General features: G+C 43.7%; 1 protein-coding gene across 1 annotated transcript in view; it reads right to left on the reverse strand.

The window, feature by feature from the left end:
* The window catches only part of LOC147724127 (ethanolaminephosphotransferase 1-like), a 509,957-nt gene that overhangs the window by 248,291 nt on the left and 244,447 nt on the right, over positions 1 to 17,219 (reverse strand). Inside the window, exon 6 of the mRNA XM_086965725.1 lies at positions 1,088 to 1,196. Within this exon, the coding sequence (XP_086821851.1) occupies positions 1,088 to 1,196 (109 nt within the window). The remainder of the gene's footprint in view (positions 1 to 1,087; positions 1,197 to 17,219) is intronic.

Raw genomic sequence — 17,219 nt, forward strand, 5'->3', positions numbered from 1 at the left:
ATACATCCATGTCCCATATCCCCAATACATTTTGAACCCCAATTGGTCCTTCGTGTGGGGGTGTTCACAAATAGTCGCTGAAATTTGTTTAATCCTCCTTAAAACATTGGGAGTATTAAACGTGATAACCTGTGCTTGCCATGGACTGCCTATTGGATAGCCTGACTCAGCTTGCAAAGTACCGGGCCCGCCGTTCCACCTACAATCTGGGTACCGCTGTTCCTGTCATCGCACCGGACACGCGCGGCTGCTGCCTCGCGGGACACGCCGTCTCCCACCCTACCGCTTACCCGGCGTGGTGGGTGGTAGAAATCATGGTGAGAACGTTGTAATCTTGTACTTTTTTTGTTGCAGGAAGAGTTACAGGGCGATCTGGAAGCAACTGGGTACAGAAGGGTACCTCTGCCCGGCACATAGGGGTGCCAGAGCCAGAGCCCTGGAGCCTCATGGGAGGTTCCTGGAAACCGTGTTAGCGCCCCGTTGGTCCTTCGGGCGGTTGTGGGCCTGAACAACCGGGGGCTTGCCTTGCTACGCTTCGCCCTGAAAGGGGCGTGAGTAATAAGTGTCACGTGATCTCGGAGGAGGATCACCAGAAGGGGCAGCACAGATGAGGTTCACTCTAGTGCTGCTTGGCTCATCAGGCGAGCAGGTGGTGAGAATGCTGCCTGCCGGTAAGATAACCCACCATATTACATAACGTTGTATGTAATAGACCCGCAGCAGTTTTTCCCAATAACAAATTGTGTCATGTGTATTATAGACTCTCTTATATACTCATCCTGTTTCTTGTTGCTGTACTTGGTTAGTAGCGCTTTGAGACCTGTCGGTGAGCTGGCGCGATACAAAACCCAGTTACAAATTACACATTACAAATTTGCATGCATGCCATGTGCCTGGGGGTGGGGTGCGCTGTCGCCACGAGGGTACTAGATTCAGATGAGAACCTGCTTAAGTCTACTTCATCAATCTAAATATCTTCTGCTCAAACCTCACAAAGATGAGACAAATTAGTAGTAGAACAATTAAAACGTGAGAGATGACATAAATAAAGGAATGAAGTCTTAATTCCAGATGTTAGGGAACTCACCTAAAAGCAGGACTATTATCAGGTCAAAGAAGTAATAGCCAAAGATCAGAGGTCTGTGCCCAGCATCTACTCCAAAAGCTGCAGTCCACAGGTACACGATTACTAGTGTCTGTGAAGAAAAACAACAAAACACAGGTTGTATTCCAGATGATGTGTTTGCAGCCTGTCCACGCCCCATTCTTCAGTGGTGAATTAGTGATTTTATGTTGTAGAGTTAGGGATAGTTCATCAATCTGCTCTTCACAATGCAAGCAAATGAATAATGCTCCTTGTGCAGAACAGTGGCACAAACACATGAAAAACTTGAAAGATGATAGGAACATTTTCGTACTATATAATGACTCATCTTTTCGGTTAATACATTTCGCAAGAGTCAATTGTGCTTTCGGCATGTTATGTCGCCCTTACCAAAATAGTCCCAAACATAAACTGGGACTGGGAAACAGCGTATAAAGAATCAACAATGCATAATCCTTAATAAACTTTTCTAAAAACAGATAATCGTGGCTCCACTTCAAAAAGGTCACACTCCAGCACCTTGGCATACTCTCCACAACTTCCACTTCAAATTTAGAAACCAGCATCAGAGAATTGATGAATTGTACTGAATCGGTTTCATTGTCAATAAAGTTACTAAACTTTAAATTGAGAGATGAAAAAAACGTAGCTTTTTCTAGTATTAAATAATTGTAATTAAACTGACATTGTACTTGTTAAATAACCATTGAATCACATGTCATATTTTGAAGAAGGACTTTGGAGATATTTAAAATTATGTTTTGGATTTTCATTAATTACGATATTTGAAAAGTTTGAAATTCACTTTAACGTGAAGTATGTTTTCCATTTCTATTGTAATGAATGGATGCCTTTAAAACTTTGTAACAGCAGCTATGTGTCACGTGATCAAGACTGAGTGCAGTTGAAATGTATTGTATCTTTCTTTGCGGTTGCCAGTAAAAAATTCAAACTTCTGGTAAAGAACTTGTTGGTGTGGCTCATCATTTCTGAAACTCAGCAATTGAGTCTGGAAACCCGAAGGACATTTATACAGATTTAAAACAACGCATATTGATCATAATCCCAGTCATAAAAGGGATTTGTTGTCATAATCTTGATACCTAAAATGGCAACCTGCACAAAACGCATCACCACAATTTTTAATATGCGTTAATCTCAACATCACCTAATTTGGACAAACAATTTTGGGATTGGTAAATGTACTATTCTAAATGCACCTTGATATCATTGTAATCAATATAAAGCAATTTTGTGATTAATTTATGCTGAGTTTACAATCTTGTCAATGGTGGATACCAATATTCTGCCATTGAGTTTGAGCCAGAATACTGATTTTGTTAGGCTGTGATTTGGTCATACTTCGGAACAGGAGCTTGATCATGCGGAGGGTGTTGGAGGATGTTATAGTTTTGTACTAAGATCACAACTAGTGTGAGGAGGGTGTTGAAGGATGTTAAAGTTTTGTACTAAAATCACAACTAGTGGATCATGATGGCGGCGAAGCTACTGAGCTCCGTGAGTGAAGTGCCCCTTCAAGTCTATCCGTCCATGAATCTGTGACTATACAGTGACCCCCGGAGCAGCAGTCAAGGTCCGAGGCCGAGCGAGACAATCTGAGAGGACGGGAGGCGAATGGTGATCATATGAAGGAGTTGGTGAGCGGCGCGAACTGAAGGCCTGCTTCCCAGCCCCGGACCGCGACCTGCCGCACATCAGCATCCGACTGGAAGTGAAGGCGACCAGGCGACGAGAAACCGGAAGGGCCCCTGGTTGCGGCCGGAGTGCAAACGCGACTGCATCTGAATCCTTTCAGTGAAGGACCGCAAATAATACCAGTGTGCTCGGTGCGGAGAGTACTGCGAGAAGAATCGCCAAGATTAGACCCGCCAGCGACGACACTAAATCCTGTGCGAGCGTGACACACAAATCACCGGGACGCCCCCTCATGAACATTGACCCCTCCGCCTACCCCCCAGCGTAGCGCGAGTGAAGATATGGAGCGGCGGTCCTGAGAATCATCTGCTCCCCACGCGATGACCATACGAGGACTGTAGGGGCTGCTGATTGCAAGCCGGGAGCGCCGGACTGAGTGTGTGGAGCACGCCGACAATTTAACGGTAGGGAGAGCAGCAGGCCAGGAGCTGTGGTGAGCAGGACTGTGGAGCAAGTGTGACGAGCGGTGGGTGCCTAAAAGTGGAGCCAGCAGCCATTAGTGAGACGGGAGACCAGACGGACGGTGAGCTCCATAGTAGAGAGAGCTGCAACCTCTCCCTCTCCTGCCTGTAACCTCGTGAGCGCTGCCCAGTGCTGTGTCCCGGCTGCAATCACATCCCGAAAGGAAGGCTCCTTGTTGTTGGCCACAAAACTACAACCACAGCATCGCCTAACGATAAATACAGGCCCTTGAGACGCTGTGCACCCTTGCCTGTACCATAGCATATATTGCGACAGCTGTGTCATCACGCCTGTACCTGCCCCACACTATTTTACAGGCGGAACTGGCTCTGCTCACTCCTTCCCCCCTGACCCACAACAAACTTTTTGAGAGGGTCACCATGGCGGGCAGAGGCCCGAGGAACCAGTCAGCGCAGTTGAAGCTAGACAAATTTGCGTATGAAAACACTAGTTCGCAGGGAACGGAGGGACGGCCATCCTCGGGGGGGGGGGACAATGGAGGGCCAAGGTGGAAAAAAAGTAACTTTGGAATACATAATGAAAGCCCTTTCAGCAGTACAGGCGACGGTGGGGACAATATCTACGGAGGTCTCGCTGCTGCGGGCAGACTTCCACAAAATTACTGAACGAATAAAAGAAGTAGAAGTAGTCACAAAGTCACTGGTTGAGGACACATCGGAACTACAGAGAGCAGTGGAATGGATCGAGATGGAAAATAAACATCTGAGGGAAAAGCTGGACGATCAAGAAAGACGATCGAGGAGGAACAATGTACGAATTCTTGGCCTGCCTGAAACGGAGGGGACCCAGGCTATGGACTTGTACGTAGAAGATCGATCAAAACCAAAATGCAACCCAAGGGCCTGTCCCATTTTTTCTCAGTCGAGAGGGCCCACAGAGTCCCAGGCGGCAAACCTAAGCCTGCAGCGCCCCCAAGACCGGTACTGGCTAGATTATTTAACTTCAGATATAGAGACGCAATACTACAAACGGCAAGAACATCTCAGCCACTCCGTGTCCACAAATCAACGCTTGCCTTCTTCCCGGACTACACAGCAGAGGTGGCCCGCCGCAGGAAACATTTTTGAGAGGTAAAAAAGACGTTGAGGGAACGTGAACTCCCCTACTCCATGCTATATCCGGCACGGCTCCGAGTAGTAGCCGACAATAAAACATGGTTCTTTGACACTCCAGAATCGGCATACGACTGGCTGGAAGGTTGGCTCACAGCGGGCTCACAGCGACGCTCCAATAAGAATCACCGACAGCAGGGGGAAACGGCCCCCTGGAGATCTCAAGGACAACGACGAGAAGCGACGGGCGGCTCGCTACAGGCGGGAACTGACGACCTTGAACTGAGCCAGGAATGAAGGCCTCCCGGCTCTCACCGGCGACATAATGTGCCACATATTGGATATTGGACTAGCTCTGAGCTCTGGACTGAGGCATGCCCGGGGGGGCAGAAGGGGCTGCAGCCTCTACGGACCTTATACCCCGACAAGCAAGTACTATGGTTGGGCATGGGAAAAAGCACTCTGCTAAGTTGGGGAGGCAGGCGGTTCTATGTCTGTAAGGCAGGGAGGCAGGGAGGTGGGGTGGGGGGAAGGGAAATGTTTTAGTTCCACAATGTTTGTTTCTTATGATTAGACTAGACAACAGACGCACAAGGCAAGCGCGCTGAACAGACAGTTGCATCATAATCAAGACAGGTGAGACGCACACATTAAGGCCACGACCGCACTATATGCGCAGCAATGCCAACACACGACACCGACGCCACAGAGCTGGATAGACCCATGCCGGCGCATAGTTCACAAGGAGACACCCACGGTGACGTGGCACAACTAACCCCTGTGCCCCCGCTGGGGTGGAATGTACGAGAATTGAGTGATAAAATAAAGAGGGGCCTGGTACTACAGGCCTTAAAGAGATATACCCCATGGTGGCCCTTTTGCAAGAAACTCATCTCACAGGGACGGTATGTCATGCTCTGGATAGGCGAGGGTACAAGATGGCGGCGCATGCTGAGTTTACTTCGGGGTCAAGGGGGACAGGAATTCTGATCAAGAAAACCCCATTGTTCATACTGCTGCAGACTAAGGCTGATGATCAGGGGCGCTTCACGGCAATACAAGGTCAGTGGGAGGGCAGACTTCTAAACATAGTCTCGGTATACATACCTCCGGTACTACAATCGGTAGCAATGCCGGCACTGGGGGCATTTATATTGACACTCCCCGAGGGTGACCTTATTATTGGCGGTGACTTTAATGCCACTGTAAACTCAGAAATAGATAGATTTCCGTCACAACCGCAAGCATCTAACCCTCCCGATTCCAGGGATTCTAGAAGCAATCAGGCTTATTGACGTCTGGAGACAGACACACCCAGCGACAAACCAATATACATACCACTCCACAGTGCACAATAGCCTTTCAAGAATAGACTACATTCTAACGGTGGGATCAGGGGCACTGAATGTTGAAGAGGTTGAAATCAAGTCTAAGGGCATCTCGGATCATTCTCCGGTGTTGCTGACTCTGGCTTGCAGGGAGAAGTTACGGAGAAGGGTATACCCAATCTACCCTAACTATCTAAAAATCCCCAAGATCAAAAAAGATCTTAAAAACGCGACCAAACACTATTTTGAAGAAAATACTACTTCTGTAGAATTCCCGTCCATCCTCTGGGAAGCCTACAAGACGGTCCTCCGGGGACAGGCCATAGCATCCATTACGGGGCATAAACAAGCGCAGCAAAAAGAACTGGCAGACTTGGAACTATAGCACACATGGCAGATCCCTCATTAGACACTGCACATGCTTTACAGCTACAGCAACAGCGTCACAAGGACCACTTACAGCAGCAAACCATAGGCCACATCACTGCTACGACGCACAGACTATACGACGTGGTGGATAAAGCGGGAAAGATGTTGGCATGGTTGGATAAAAAGGGGGGCGGACCCAGGGGTATACAGCACCTATACTCGACGACAGGCATACTACAAACCCACCCTGAGGAGATAATAGCTACACTGGCTGAGCACTTTGATGAAGTCTACACCCCAGTCCGAGAGGTCCTGGAATCGGAAGCACTCAGTTCCATTAGTCACATAGAAACCCAGACCCTCCCACCAGAGGCGGTCACAGATCTAGAAGCCGACCTCACGACCGCCAAGCTACAATCAGCCATAGGAGCAATACAATCTGGAAAGGCGCTGGGCCCCAACGGGATCCCTATAGAATGGTACAAGCTCATGTCTGAGACGCTAAGTATGCCACTGCTAGCAATGTACAATGATAGCTTACAGTCAGCTATACTCCCACTAGACCAACGTACGGCAACAATTGTGGCAATTCCCAAGCCGGGTAAACCCTCCACAGATTGCACAGCATACCGCCCAATATCGCTCCTAAATGCAGAAGCCAAGATTTTGGCGAAAATTCTAGTGAATAGACTAATGCCCCACCTCCCGCAGCTGATCCATCCAGATCAGTCAGGCTTTATGCCGCACAGGAACACTGCTATTAATCTTAGGTGAGTACACGGAGTGCTGGCACGGGCCGCTCTACTTTCTGATCCTACGGTAATAATGTCCCTAGATGCTAAAATGGCCTTCGACTTGGTAGAGTGGCAATACCTTTTCGCAGTCCTGACCCACATGGGCTTCGGTCCCAAGTTCCAGGCCTGGGTACGACTCTCATATACTGATCCAGTGGCAAGTTGCAAGGACAGCGGCAGGGATACATACCCTATTATCGACAAATTGCCCGGTGCATTTCGTAGAAATGTTAAGTCAAATCTTAAACATGTCAGATACCAGTGGCATCGCACATGTATTTAAGACAAATTTTTCGGGACTGCTAACACCCTTCGAAGCAGTTCTTGGCATCTTCCTGAATTTTGTGCATTCGCTCTTCGGTGGCCTGCCTCTTATTTTGGGACTTATAGTAGGAATTTTATTTTTGTTCCTTCTGCTCCGATATGGCAAGCCAAAACACAGACAAACCTCTGGCAACGATGGAAGAAACGATCCTAGCAATACGATATCGAGAATGTATCTAGGACCCTAATTAAATAGTCCTGATTCATGCCCTTATGCGGTTATGATAAATCATGTCCTTATGAAGGCATAAGAATCTTACCCATATTCAGTCATAGCCCACGCAGCCCAAATACTGCAAGGCTACTTCCTTAGATTCCTAGAGAGCACAACGAGTTCTTTAGACACACCAAACCTTCAGCAACCTGGGAATTCCCCATGTCTTTGTTTTGATTGTTAATTGAACTCCTGCAAGCACTAAAGGAACAGTCAGTTCTTAGTGACATCTTTTATTGACGTCTTATGTCCAACCTTATGTCAAACCCGGTCCCTTCCAGGTAAAAATATACCAACACTTGCCTTACGCAAACACACGGTGGTGTGGAGCAGAGCGGCTATCTACTTATCCGAAGCCCAGCTGATGCGAGAGCCGAAAGAAGCCGCCCCTCCCCTTTGACACACTGGAGAAGTTCACCCCTCCCTATTCATTCGAGAAAGTTTCTAGTGACCTCTGAGCTAGCTGGCAAAACAAATTAAGTCTAACATAGTCAGTAGAGACCTAGATGACCTCAGTCTTACGTCTACACTGCTGTATATGCTATTCCAATGCTCAGAGCCTATTGGGAATATAGGAACTACATGGCGCCCAACGTTTGGTAAGGCGATAATCTAACGCAAGATACTAGAGTAACTCAGTCGTGCTTTTCACACAGTCCCTTTCTCTCGTAAAAACTCCAATAGACGTCTGGAGTGGGTGAAAGGTTAATATCCGCCGAAACTTAGTAGGATGAGAATCCTATGTATTAGTTTACGGTATAGTCAACGTTGAAGGATACAGTGTTCCAAAATAGTTAGCACCTAATCTTTGTTTCCTCAAAACTTGCTCTGCAAGAAACTCTCATTAAACAATGTCAAATCACGGCGACAACAACGAAACCGATGAAACCGCAGTAAATGCGAATCAACCGGGTGTAGACCTTACAGGGTTTAATGAAGACGACCAGGATGCAATACTCATCCCGGTCAATGTAAGAAAAACCAAAACTATAAAACTTATAGAAAATGGGGTATCACCGAGAGGTGGTACAGTTGTATTTGTGGTAGGGGCACATGAGTATCGGCAGATAGAGGTATTCTATTCCTGGATAACTTTTCCAGCAGCACATACTGTGACACGTGAGTTTCACTACTATAAAGTAGCGGAATCTCCAGAGGAATACTCTCCTTTCGAGGAAATTGAAATTCCACTAACATACCAAGAGCACCTGCTCTTATTTAATGGCGCCCTAAAACATCAAAATCACATTACCAGGCTTGGTCCACTAGGTAGACCAGGAGCCACGTGTCCGGTTCTAGCCAGCTACACACCACACCCAGACATTGAAGGAATGTCAAACGAAGAACTCTTCGTTAAAATAAAAGAATTAACAAAAGCATATAGAGATTTAGTTCAAATCACACTTGACAGTACAAACTACCGATTAGAACAACTAATTAAAAATCCTGAAAAAACCTTTATTAAAAACAATCTCAATTCTCAAAAGAAGAAATCGGAGGGTAATAAACAAACTACTCCCAGAGACAAACAATTTCAGTTCAGAGGAAGGTCTCCCCAACAGAGAAATAGGTCACCAGGAGGAGGGGATAAGTCTCCCCAAAGGGAGCCCTCTGAAAAAAGATATAACCTCTGAGATAGGGATAAATTAAGAAAAGCTGACAGATATCAAGATATTGATACACGTCCCTCTCGATCTTTTCAGACTACCGCACAGAAATCGGAAAGAAGAGGACGGTCAGAACACAAGGAAGAGCACGTCAAGTCCAAAGACAAAGAACCTGCTCATCAAAGTAAAAAATCACAATTTCCCAGAAAGAAGGTAGCAATTATTAAAATTAAACATGCCGAGAATCCTAAGGAAAAAACTGAAAAACGGAGATTGGGCCCAGAAGATGATAGACAGCACGGCAGAAGTGACCATAGCTCGCAAGATCCTGATGAATCTTCTAAAGACAGTGGACACGAATGAATACATTCAGGTGGAAACTGCAGACACGCGAGTTAGAGTGCCCCATAAACTATATGAACATTTGCAAGAAAATGGGCAGTGGCCCAAACCCCTGCTTTATATAAAAATCATGTAGGATGGGATGAGGATTCTCCTCCTCACAAAATCCAATTAAAAAATCAACCTACTGCACAAAGGCAGTACCCAGTTAAACAAGAAGCTAAAAAGCAAGTCAGGGAGATCTTAGATCAACTTGAATATCAAGGGGTGATTGAAACATGCACCTCACAAATGAACAATCCTTTGTTTCCTGTCTCCAAGCCAGACTATTCATAGCGCCTAGTTTTGGACTACAGACATTTAAACTCCTGCTGTAAAACTTTTCCAGTCCAAAACTCTCACAGTGCAGCACTAATGAATAACATCGTGCGCAAAAAATATAAAACGACATTAGATATCTCTAATGGATTCTTCTGTCAAAACATTGCACCTGAAAGCAGATATTTGACCGCTTTCTCAATAATGGGGTCGCAATAACAATTTTGCCGACTCCCACAGGGATTCAATAATAGCCCAGGATTATTCTCAGCAAGGGTAACAGAATTACTACAAATGTATGATGATGAGGCATTATCCTAGGTCGATGACATCTATCTTGCAGACGATGACCTGGAGACTCACTTGAAAAGAGTGAACACCATGATACTTGGGTTCGCATCTGAAGGTTACAAATTCAACTTTAAAAAGTCAAGAATAGCCCATCTAACTGTCCTATTTTTAGGATATGAATTATCAAGTGAAGGCAAAAGCCTAGCAGACAATTTCTTAGAGAATTGTGCAGTACTCCAAGCACCTAAAACACTGAAGAATTTACAATCAATACTAGGTTTCCTGAATTTCGGAAGAACATACATTCTAAATTATGCAGAGAGGGTTAAACCTCTCTACGAATTAATAAAACCTGATTTCAAATCAAATAATTGGACTCAAAAACACACAGTAATTTTGAGATCATTACAGACAGACATGTTAACTAAAACAAAACTGCAAACACGCGCAAACAAACGCAATCTGGTAATCCGAGTCATCCCAGGAAAATGCGGATTCACATACCTGACCTCTAATGAGGGTGAAACGGTACCAAAAGCTTACAAATCACATTTGTACACACAAGCTGAAATCAAATTCAGTTCTACAGAAAAAATTCTGGCAGCGGTTCAAACTGCTGCAGCAAGAGAAAGAGCCCTAGCCCAAGGCAAGAGAATAACTGTTTTTACAGAAGAATCATCCATTGAGGCATTGAGAAGCCCACGCAATCTAAATGCTGTGGCATTACACCCGAAATGGATACAATGGGAAAATTCTCTTGCTGCAGAAGACATGAAACACTATTTTGATCCGAAAATGAAAAAACTAGAAAATCTGGAATACGAATATGAATATCCTCTGCCGACCGAAATCCTGCCTCTCGAACAATACACCTGTGTAATCTACACAGACAGATTTGCACAACATTTTGTTGTGGAAAAGCAAATTTACAACAACGCGTGCGCGATTGTTAAAGGTCATTGGCGCTTAGGTAAATTCAGACCAATGGTCACTAAAACAGAATCATTCAGAAACTGTACAGCTCAGCGAGCTGAAATAAGATCCCTAAAGATGGCTCTTGAAAATGCTGATCGGGAATTCCCCACACTAATAGTGTGCGATTCTCATTACTGCGTTCAATCTTACAATAAGAACCTGCAGACTTGGATTCAAAATAGTTACAAAGATGACACAGGTGCCACAATAAAGCAGAAAAAACTTTAGGAACAAGTAGTTCTTTTGCAGAAAGAACTACAAAAGACTCACGTGATACATACACTGAGTCATCGACGTGATGGCGTTCACGTTGCAGGGAACTCATTGGCTGATAGAGCCACACGGCGGCTGGTCAACCGGTTTCCGTAGCCACTAAAAAGCGTTCAGAAAAACAAATAGATGGAGAAACCATGCTGGCAGTAAAAGCCTCATTAAAAGGTGACTATGCGGCATTACCTATCAACTATCCACTCAATAATACATACATAATTGATGCGAACTCCGTTCCGTTTGCTCGAATCCCTGGAGTGGGGGATAGAGTAATTCCAAACATGAACCGGAGAATCTTCTTGATACAAGAAGCAAACATGGGATTGGGTCTGAGGCACCAAGAGATCCTGAAATCTCTGATAGAATTACAATCACAATACTGGTGGCCGGGGATGAGCGTAGAAATTTACAATTTTGCAATAAATTGTGAGGACTGCAACAGAGATCGCAGTTGTGAACCGGACCAGGCACCAGCCCAGACACCACTATTAGACAGCATCAGGCTATCTATGCGCAGACGTCCGACCGGACAAATGCGGTCCCATAATTATTAAGACTAGATTCACTAAAGATGTGGCCCCAGCGCTCGGCTGACACCAGAACTGTTATAAAAGATTTGCGAGTCTTTATCGGCACATACGCAATCGGCATGCTACATTCTGACCAGGGTCCTGCGTTTAGCTCTCGAGCTTACAAAGAGGCCATGAGCAGCATGGGCATTGCATTGCGGTACTCTTCTCCCTTCCATCCTGAGGGAAATGCGGTTGTGGAAAGAAAAAACTGACATAAAGCAATCTATAACGGCAAGGGTATTAGGTTCGGGTGATGGGTGGGTCAAACATCTAACAAGTGTCCAACGTAGTCTTAACAATCTGCCAAGAAATTCTCTAAAGGGTTTCCCTCCATACGAACTATTGTTCGGCACTAGAATAAGAATCCAGGACTTAGATTGTCATACTTCAGTAGTAGAAGAAAAAACCTTTGATATCAAAGATCATTTGGCTGTTTTACAGGACTTGAATGATACCAGAAAAAGTCTAAGTAACATAAAGTCTAAGCCAACAACCACTGAAGAACCACCTGTCCCAGCAAGACTTGTCTGGATTCCAAAGATTGGGGATCTGGTCAGAGAAAAGATCGCGGTGAAGAAGGAATTTGGGCCTTCTTACAGAAAAGCAGTACCTGTCTTAGCTGTCAGCCGAACAAGATCAGTAGTACTACCGCCACTTGCTGGTAAAAAGGAAAACAGAGTTTTTTCCATCGACCTGGTGAAACCACAATCATGTGGCCAATAATAAGTAGTAGGCCCAGTGGACTCCCAAGAAATAGCAGAAGACCAAATCTTGCTACAATCCAAGAGGTTCAAACTGAAAGACTAATCACTTTCGATAAACCATCAGTGAACAAAAAAGAACTATGCTACAAAGCCATGGAACTTATGCCTCTTGAAACCCAAATTGCAACAGTTCAAGAAACACCAGTCTACAACGATGTAGCCTCGGACTATACAAATGTAACAAAAGAAAATGCAAAGATCAATGGAAATCCGGAAGCAATCCCACCAATTGACAGAACTGCATCTGGCTACTTTATCAACTTTGATGATTTTTCCGATAACCCGATTGAACATGGTGACAAGCCAGCAACAAAAACTTTCAAAAAGAAAAATAAAGAATGTTTCATCAACTCAAAGAAACATATCTGATTTACCCTTGGATTGAACTATTGATTGTGTTAGGTGTACTTATCCTTCTACTTTGGCTAATCCTAGTTTTGATGTTGGGAAAATGTATTGATGGAAAATACAGTACAATGGACACAGCAAGCCAGAACATCAACCTGGTCCTGAAACCACACAGATCCTCTCACATAGAGAAAAGAGAACTATCATCAGTGAACATCACACCAAAGCCTATACCTGGTGGTATAGCATGGGACAGAACTGACTATGAAATCTATGGCCCTGTAGACCTCTTGAAGTATCCACACCAATTCAAGATTTCATTAAGTGACTTTGTGACACCAAGCTCTTTTTCTGATGATTGGAACTTTGAAAACATTAATAATATGATGTCAGATTTAGAAATGTCAGCAAAATTTACAGAACATTATTATTTACAGGGTTCATCGTATTTTGAATAGATGTACTGTTATAACCACTATGGTCATCATTATCTGAATAAGTCTGCGAATCCTAGAAATGTTTTTACTTATAATCAGTGGGAACATTGTCCAACTCCGCCAATAGGCAGTACGAAAATGTTTTATGAAAAATTCCCATACTTTTCAGGGTTCAATCTCACTGATCCAGAAATGTTTTACTTCAAGATATTAAATAAGACAGGAATGAAAAGCATGCTGACAAATACTAAATTGATTTATTCTGAAAATTTTTATGACAAAATGTCAACATTTGGTTTTGAGTTTTGGAAAAACAACATTGAAACAAAAACCATCTGGGGAACAAAAGAATGGCAGGTACAAGGTCTAGAAGCATTATTCGGAGCCTGCATGGTCCCAGAACAAATAATGTTCCTGAATGACACAATTCAGAAAACAACCTGTCTTGGCTTAGCTAAGATACAATATTTAAATAACCCGTCTATACCAAAACCTATCCCTGATAGAAACACTACTACAGACACTACTACAGATGAGGGGTTAGACGTGTCCTATATTTTAAAACAAAACAGAACAAATCCTGATTGGAAAAAATGCTTGATCTGGCCCATAGACACAAATACTGTCAAAATAGATTCCTGAACAAAATACAGGGGTTCAAACAGAGCAGGCCAGACCCTAGATATTCCCATAGACAACATCTAGGGATAGTAACAACATATAGTGTAGGAAAACTATGCCTTGACTGGCTACAGAAATCCACACTTCCCGAAATAAAGCAACACTTAACTTTACTTAAAGAAGGTGCTAACTTGCGAGATTTCATAATGGGACCTCGCAAACAGCGTCAAAAACGTTTCATATACGCCGGTATATACGCAGCTTACAATGAAGCTTGGAAATTAAAACAAATTGAAACTGCAGAAAAAATACGGGAAATTGACTGTATCAATTTGGAGAAATTACTTTCTGTAGTGGATGTCCAGTCCCATTTACGTTCTATTGTACAGCTAGGTTGGACGTTACAAAACCTGCGTTCAGACTATGTGCCAAGGCGTTTAATCAACACAACGTCATTGTTTTCTATCTTTAACCTTACTGATAAACAAATCAGTTTGGCACAAAAAGGAGCAGACTATACGATACTGAGCATTGAAAAACTTGAGAGATTACCATTGACAATGTCAGAAAGACCTGTCATTGAATGGATAATACATGGCACCATTACAATCCCGATAACAACTTTTCAGTTTCAATACTGCCAAAAATATATTTCAGCAGGCCTGTATGAAAGGTTGGATGAAGGATACATCAAATCGACCTGGAATTTACCTTATACACACAGATGTTAGAGTGAAGGGAAAAAAGAGGTATTTCTTAGTGGTAATGATTGTAAAAATTCACTAAGCAGTACACTCTCGTGTCAAGGTATTAACTTGCATGGGGCCTGGGAAGGTTCTTCGAACAACTTTCATGTCATCTTCAGGGTACCCCTACTACACAGATAGAGCCATTTTTCAGACAGCTTTCCAACGGTAGCTACGTTTTAATAAGTGATCACAGCTGCTGTGGCATGGTGCCAGGAAAAGCCTATCTCGTAACTGTGACGGCCAGGGTCATTTGCTGTATGCAAGTATTATATCCAAACAGCAATCCAGACATGGAGGCGGTAATATGGCCTTATGTGAATATCTCTTCTATTCGAATTGATACTTTAAGCAGAATGAAGTCTATTCTTTTACAGACAACTGTGCCTTTAACCTCGTCCAAAGAGACATATGAGCTGCAAGTTGCAAGGACAGCGGCAGAGATACATACCCTATTATCGACAAATTGCCCGGTGCATTTCGTAGAAATGTTAAGTCAAATCTTAAACATGTCAGTGGCATCGCACAGGTATTTAAGACAATTTTTTCGGGACTGCTAACACCCTTTGAAGCAGTTCTTGGCATCTTCCCGAATTTTGTGCATTCGCTCTTCGGTGGCCTGCCTCTTATTTTGGGACTTGTAGCAGGAATTTTATTTTTGTTCCTTCTGCTCCGATATGGCAAGCCAAAACACAGACAAACCTCTGGCAACGATGGAAGAAACGATCCTAGCAATACGATATCGAGACCGTATCACTAAGGTCCTCAGATTGGCCCGGCTAAGAGATCTGAATACTACCTGGTTTCTTTCATTCAGACCAATTTGACAAAATTACATCTTACCTATGCTTCAATGTCTGCTATGCGGAGAAGAATGCGTGTTGGACGTTTGTCTTACACTACCATCAGCAGTACCAATGGATATCGACGCTTTGCTTTGTCCAGTAACGACTCATGCAACGTGTTGTCCCCAGCGGCTATCTATTCTGATGACGGCATTCGTTGAGACTTCACCATTACGATTAAGTGGCGGTGAAGTACGAGATGAAAGCGGCACCACACAGGTACAACATTCTGTGAACATTTCTGATCCTGACATCGATGATGGCAATGCATCGCACATATGCACTATTTCCACCTTTTCGGAGTTGGCCCAACTTTCACCTACTGTTGTAGACAAATTTTTTACCGGCCTATCAGAAGTAATGTTTTCCCCTAACAACGAGAATAATATTTGAAAAAACGAGCTCAAAGCGTTCCCTGAACTCTGAATTCGCCCTTCAGTTTTGATAAACAGAACTCCAAAAAGACAGTGACACTATTTTTTTCTCCCTTCCCGAGAACAAAATTATTTTCCCCTAAATTTCCAAAATATTTACAGTTTTTTGGCACATGGTACTCTGCTTAAAGTAGAACTATTCTTAGAGAACAGAGGTTCTATTTTTAGAGACTCTAGAGACAATATTTTGAATCAGCCTCTAGCATATGTACAATGTTATATAACTTTGTGATGGAATGGTCTTGACTTTTTTTTTCTGTATTCAGAGCCATTTCATAAATGTAATTTTCGCAATTCAATCAGCCAATATTCATATTTACATTTCCTGAATGATAACTCTGCTTGAAAGCGTACAGTATAATACTCATTTTGTGTATCTATACCATTTCAAATGCATTTCATTATATTTTGGGGTGGGTTGGAAAACACATGCATACCTATATGTTTATATATTGCTTAGTATTTAGTAATGATGGACATTATACGTGGAGTGGGTGTTGTGAATGTATCTAGGACCCTAATTAAATATTCCTGATTCATGCCCTTATGCGGTTATGATAAATCATGTCCTAATGAAGGCATACGAATCTTACCCATATTCAGCCATAGCCCACGCTGCCCAAACACGGCAAGGCTACTTCCTTAGATTCCTAGATAGCACAACGAGTTCTTTGGACACACCAAACCTTCAGCAACTTGGGAATTCCCATGTCTTTGTTTTGATTTGTCATTGAACTCCTGCGAGCACTAAAGGAACAGTCAGTTCTTAGTGACATCTTTTATTGACGTCTTATGTCCAACCTTCCGTCAAACACGGCACCTTCCAGGTAAAAATATACCAACACTTGCCTTAAGCAAACACACGGTGGTGTAGAGCAGAGCGGATATCTACTTATCCGAAGCCCAGCTGATGCGAGAGCGGAAGGAAGCCGCCCCTCCCCTTTGACACACTGGAGAAGCTGCCTTTTCTCACGCCGAGAAATCCAGCTCCGGTGTTTTCCAGTCACCCTTGCGGGTTACTGGGAGACCAAGTCCTGAGAAACGAGATACAAGACCTCCTTCATTCTATAACCAAGGTACGGAGCTGATTCAAACCTTAAAGAGAATTCTTGACTGCTCAATAAAATAACACCTTTTTATTGAAAACGCCCTTCTCTATATTTCTCTGCACCCTGGTGAAATTAAGCATGCATGATTGACTGAGTGAAATAGCTGTCTATTGTTTTCACACGACTCTGGAGATACACTCCTTATTCTGGGGGAG

This window comes from Lissotriton vulgaris, chromosome 4_1 (assembly GCF_964263255.1).
Source record: "Lissotriton vulgaris chromosome 4_1, aLisVul1.2, whole genome shotgun sequence".
Lineage (NCBI taxonomy): Eukaryota > Metazoa > Chordata > Amphibia > Caudata > Salamandridae > Lissotriton > Lissotriton vulgaris.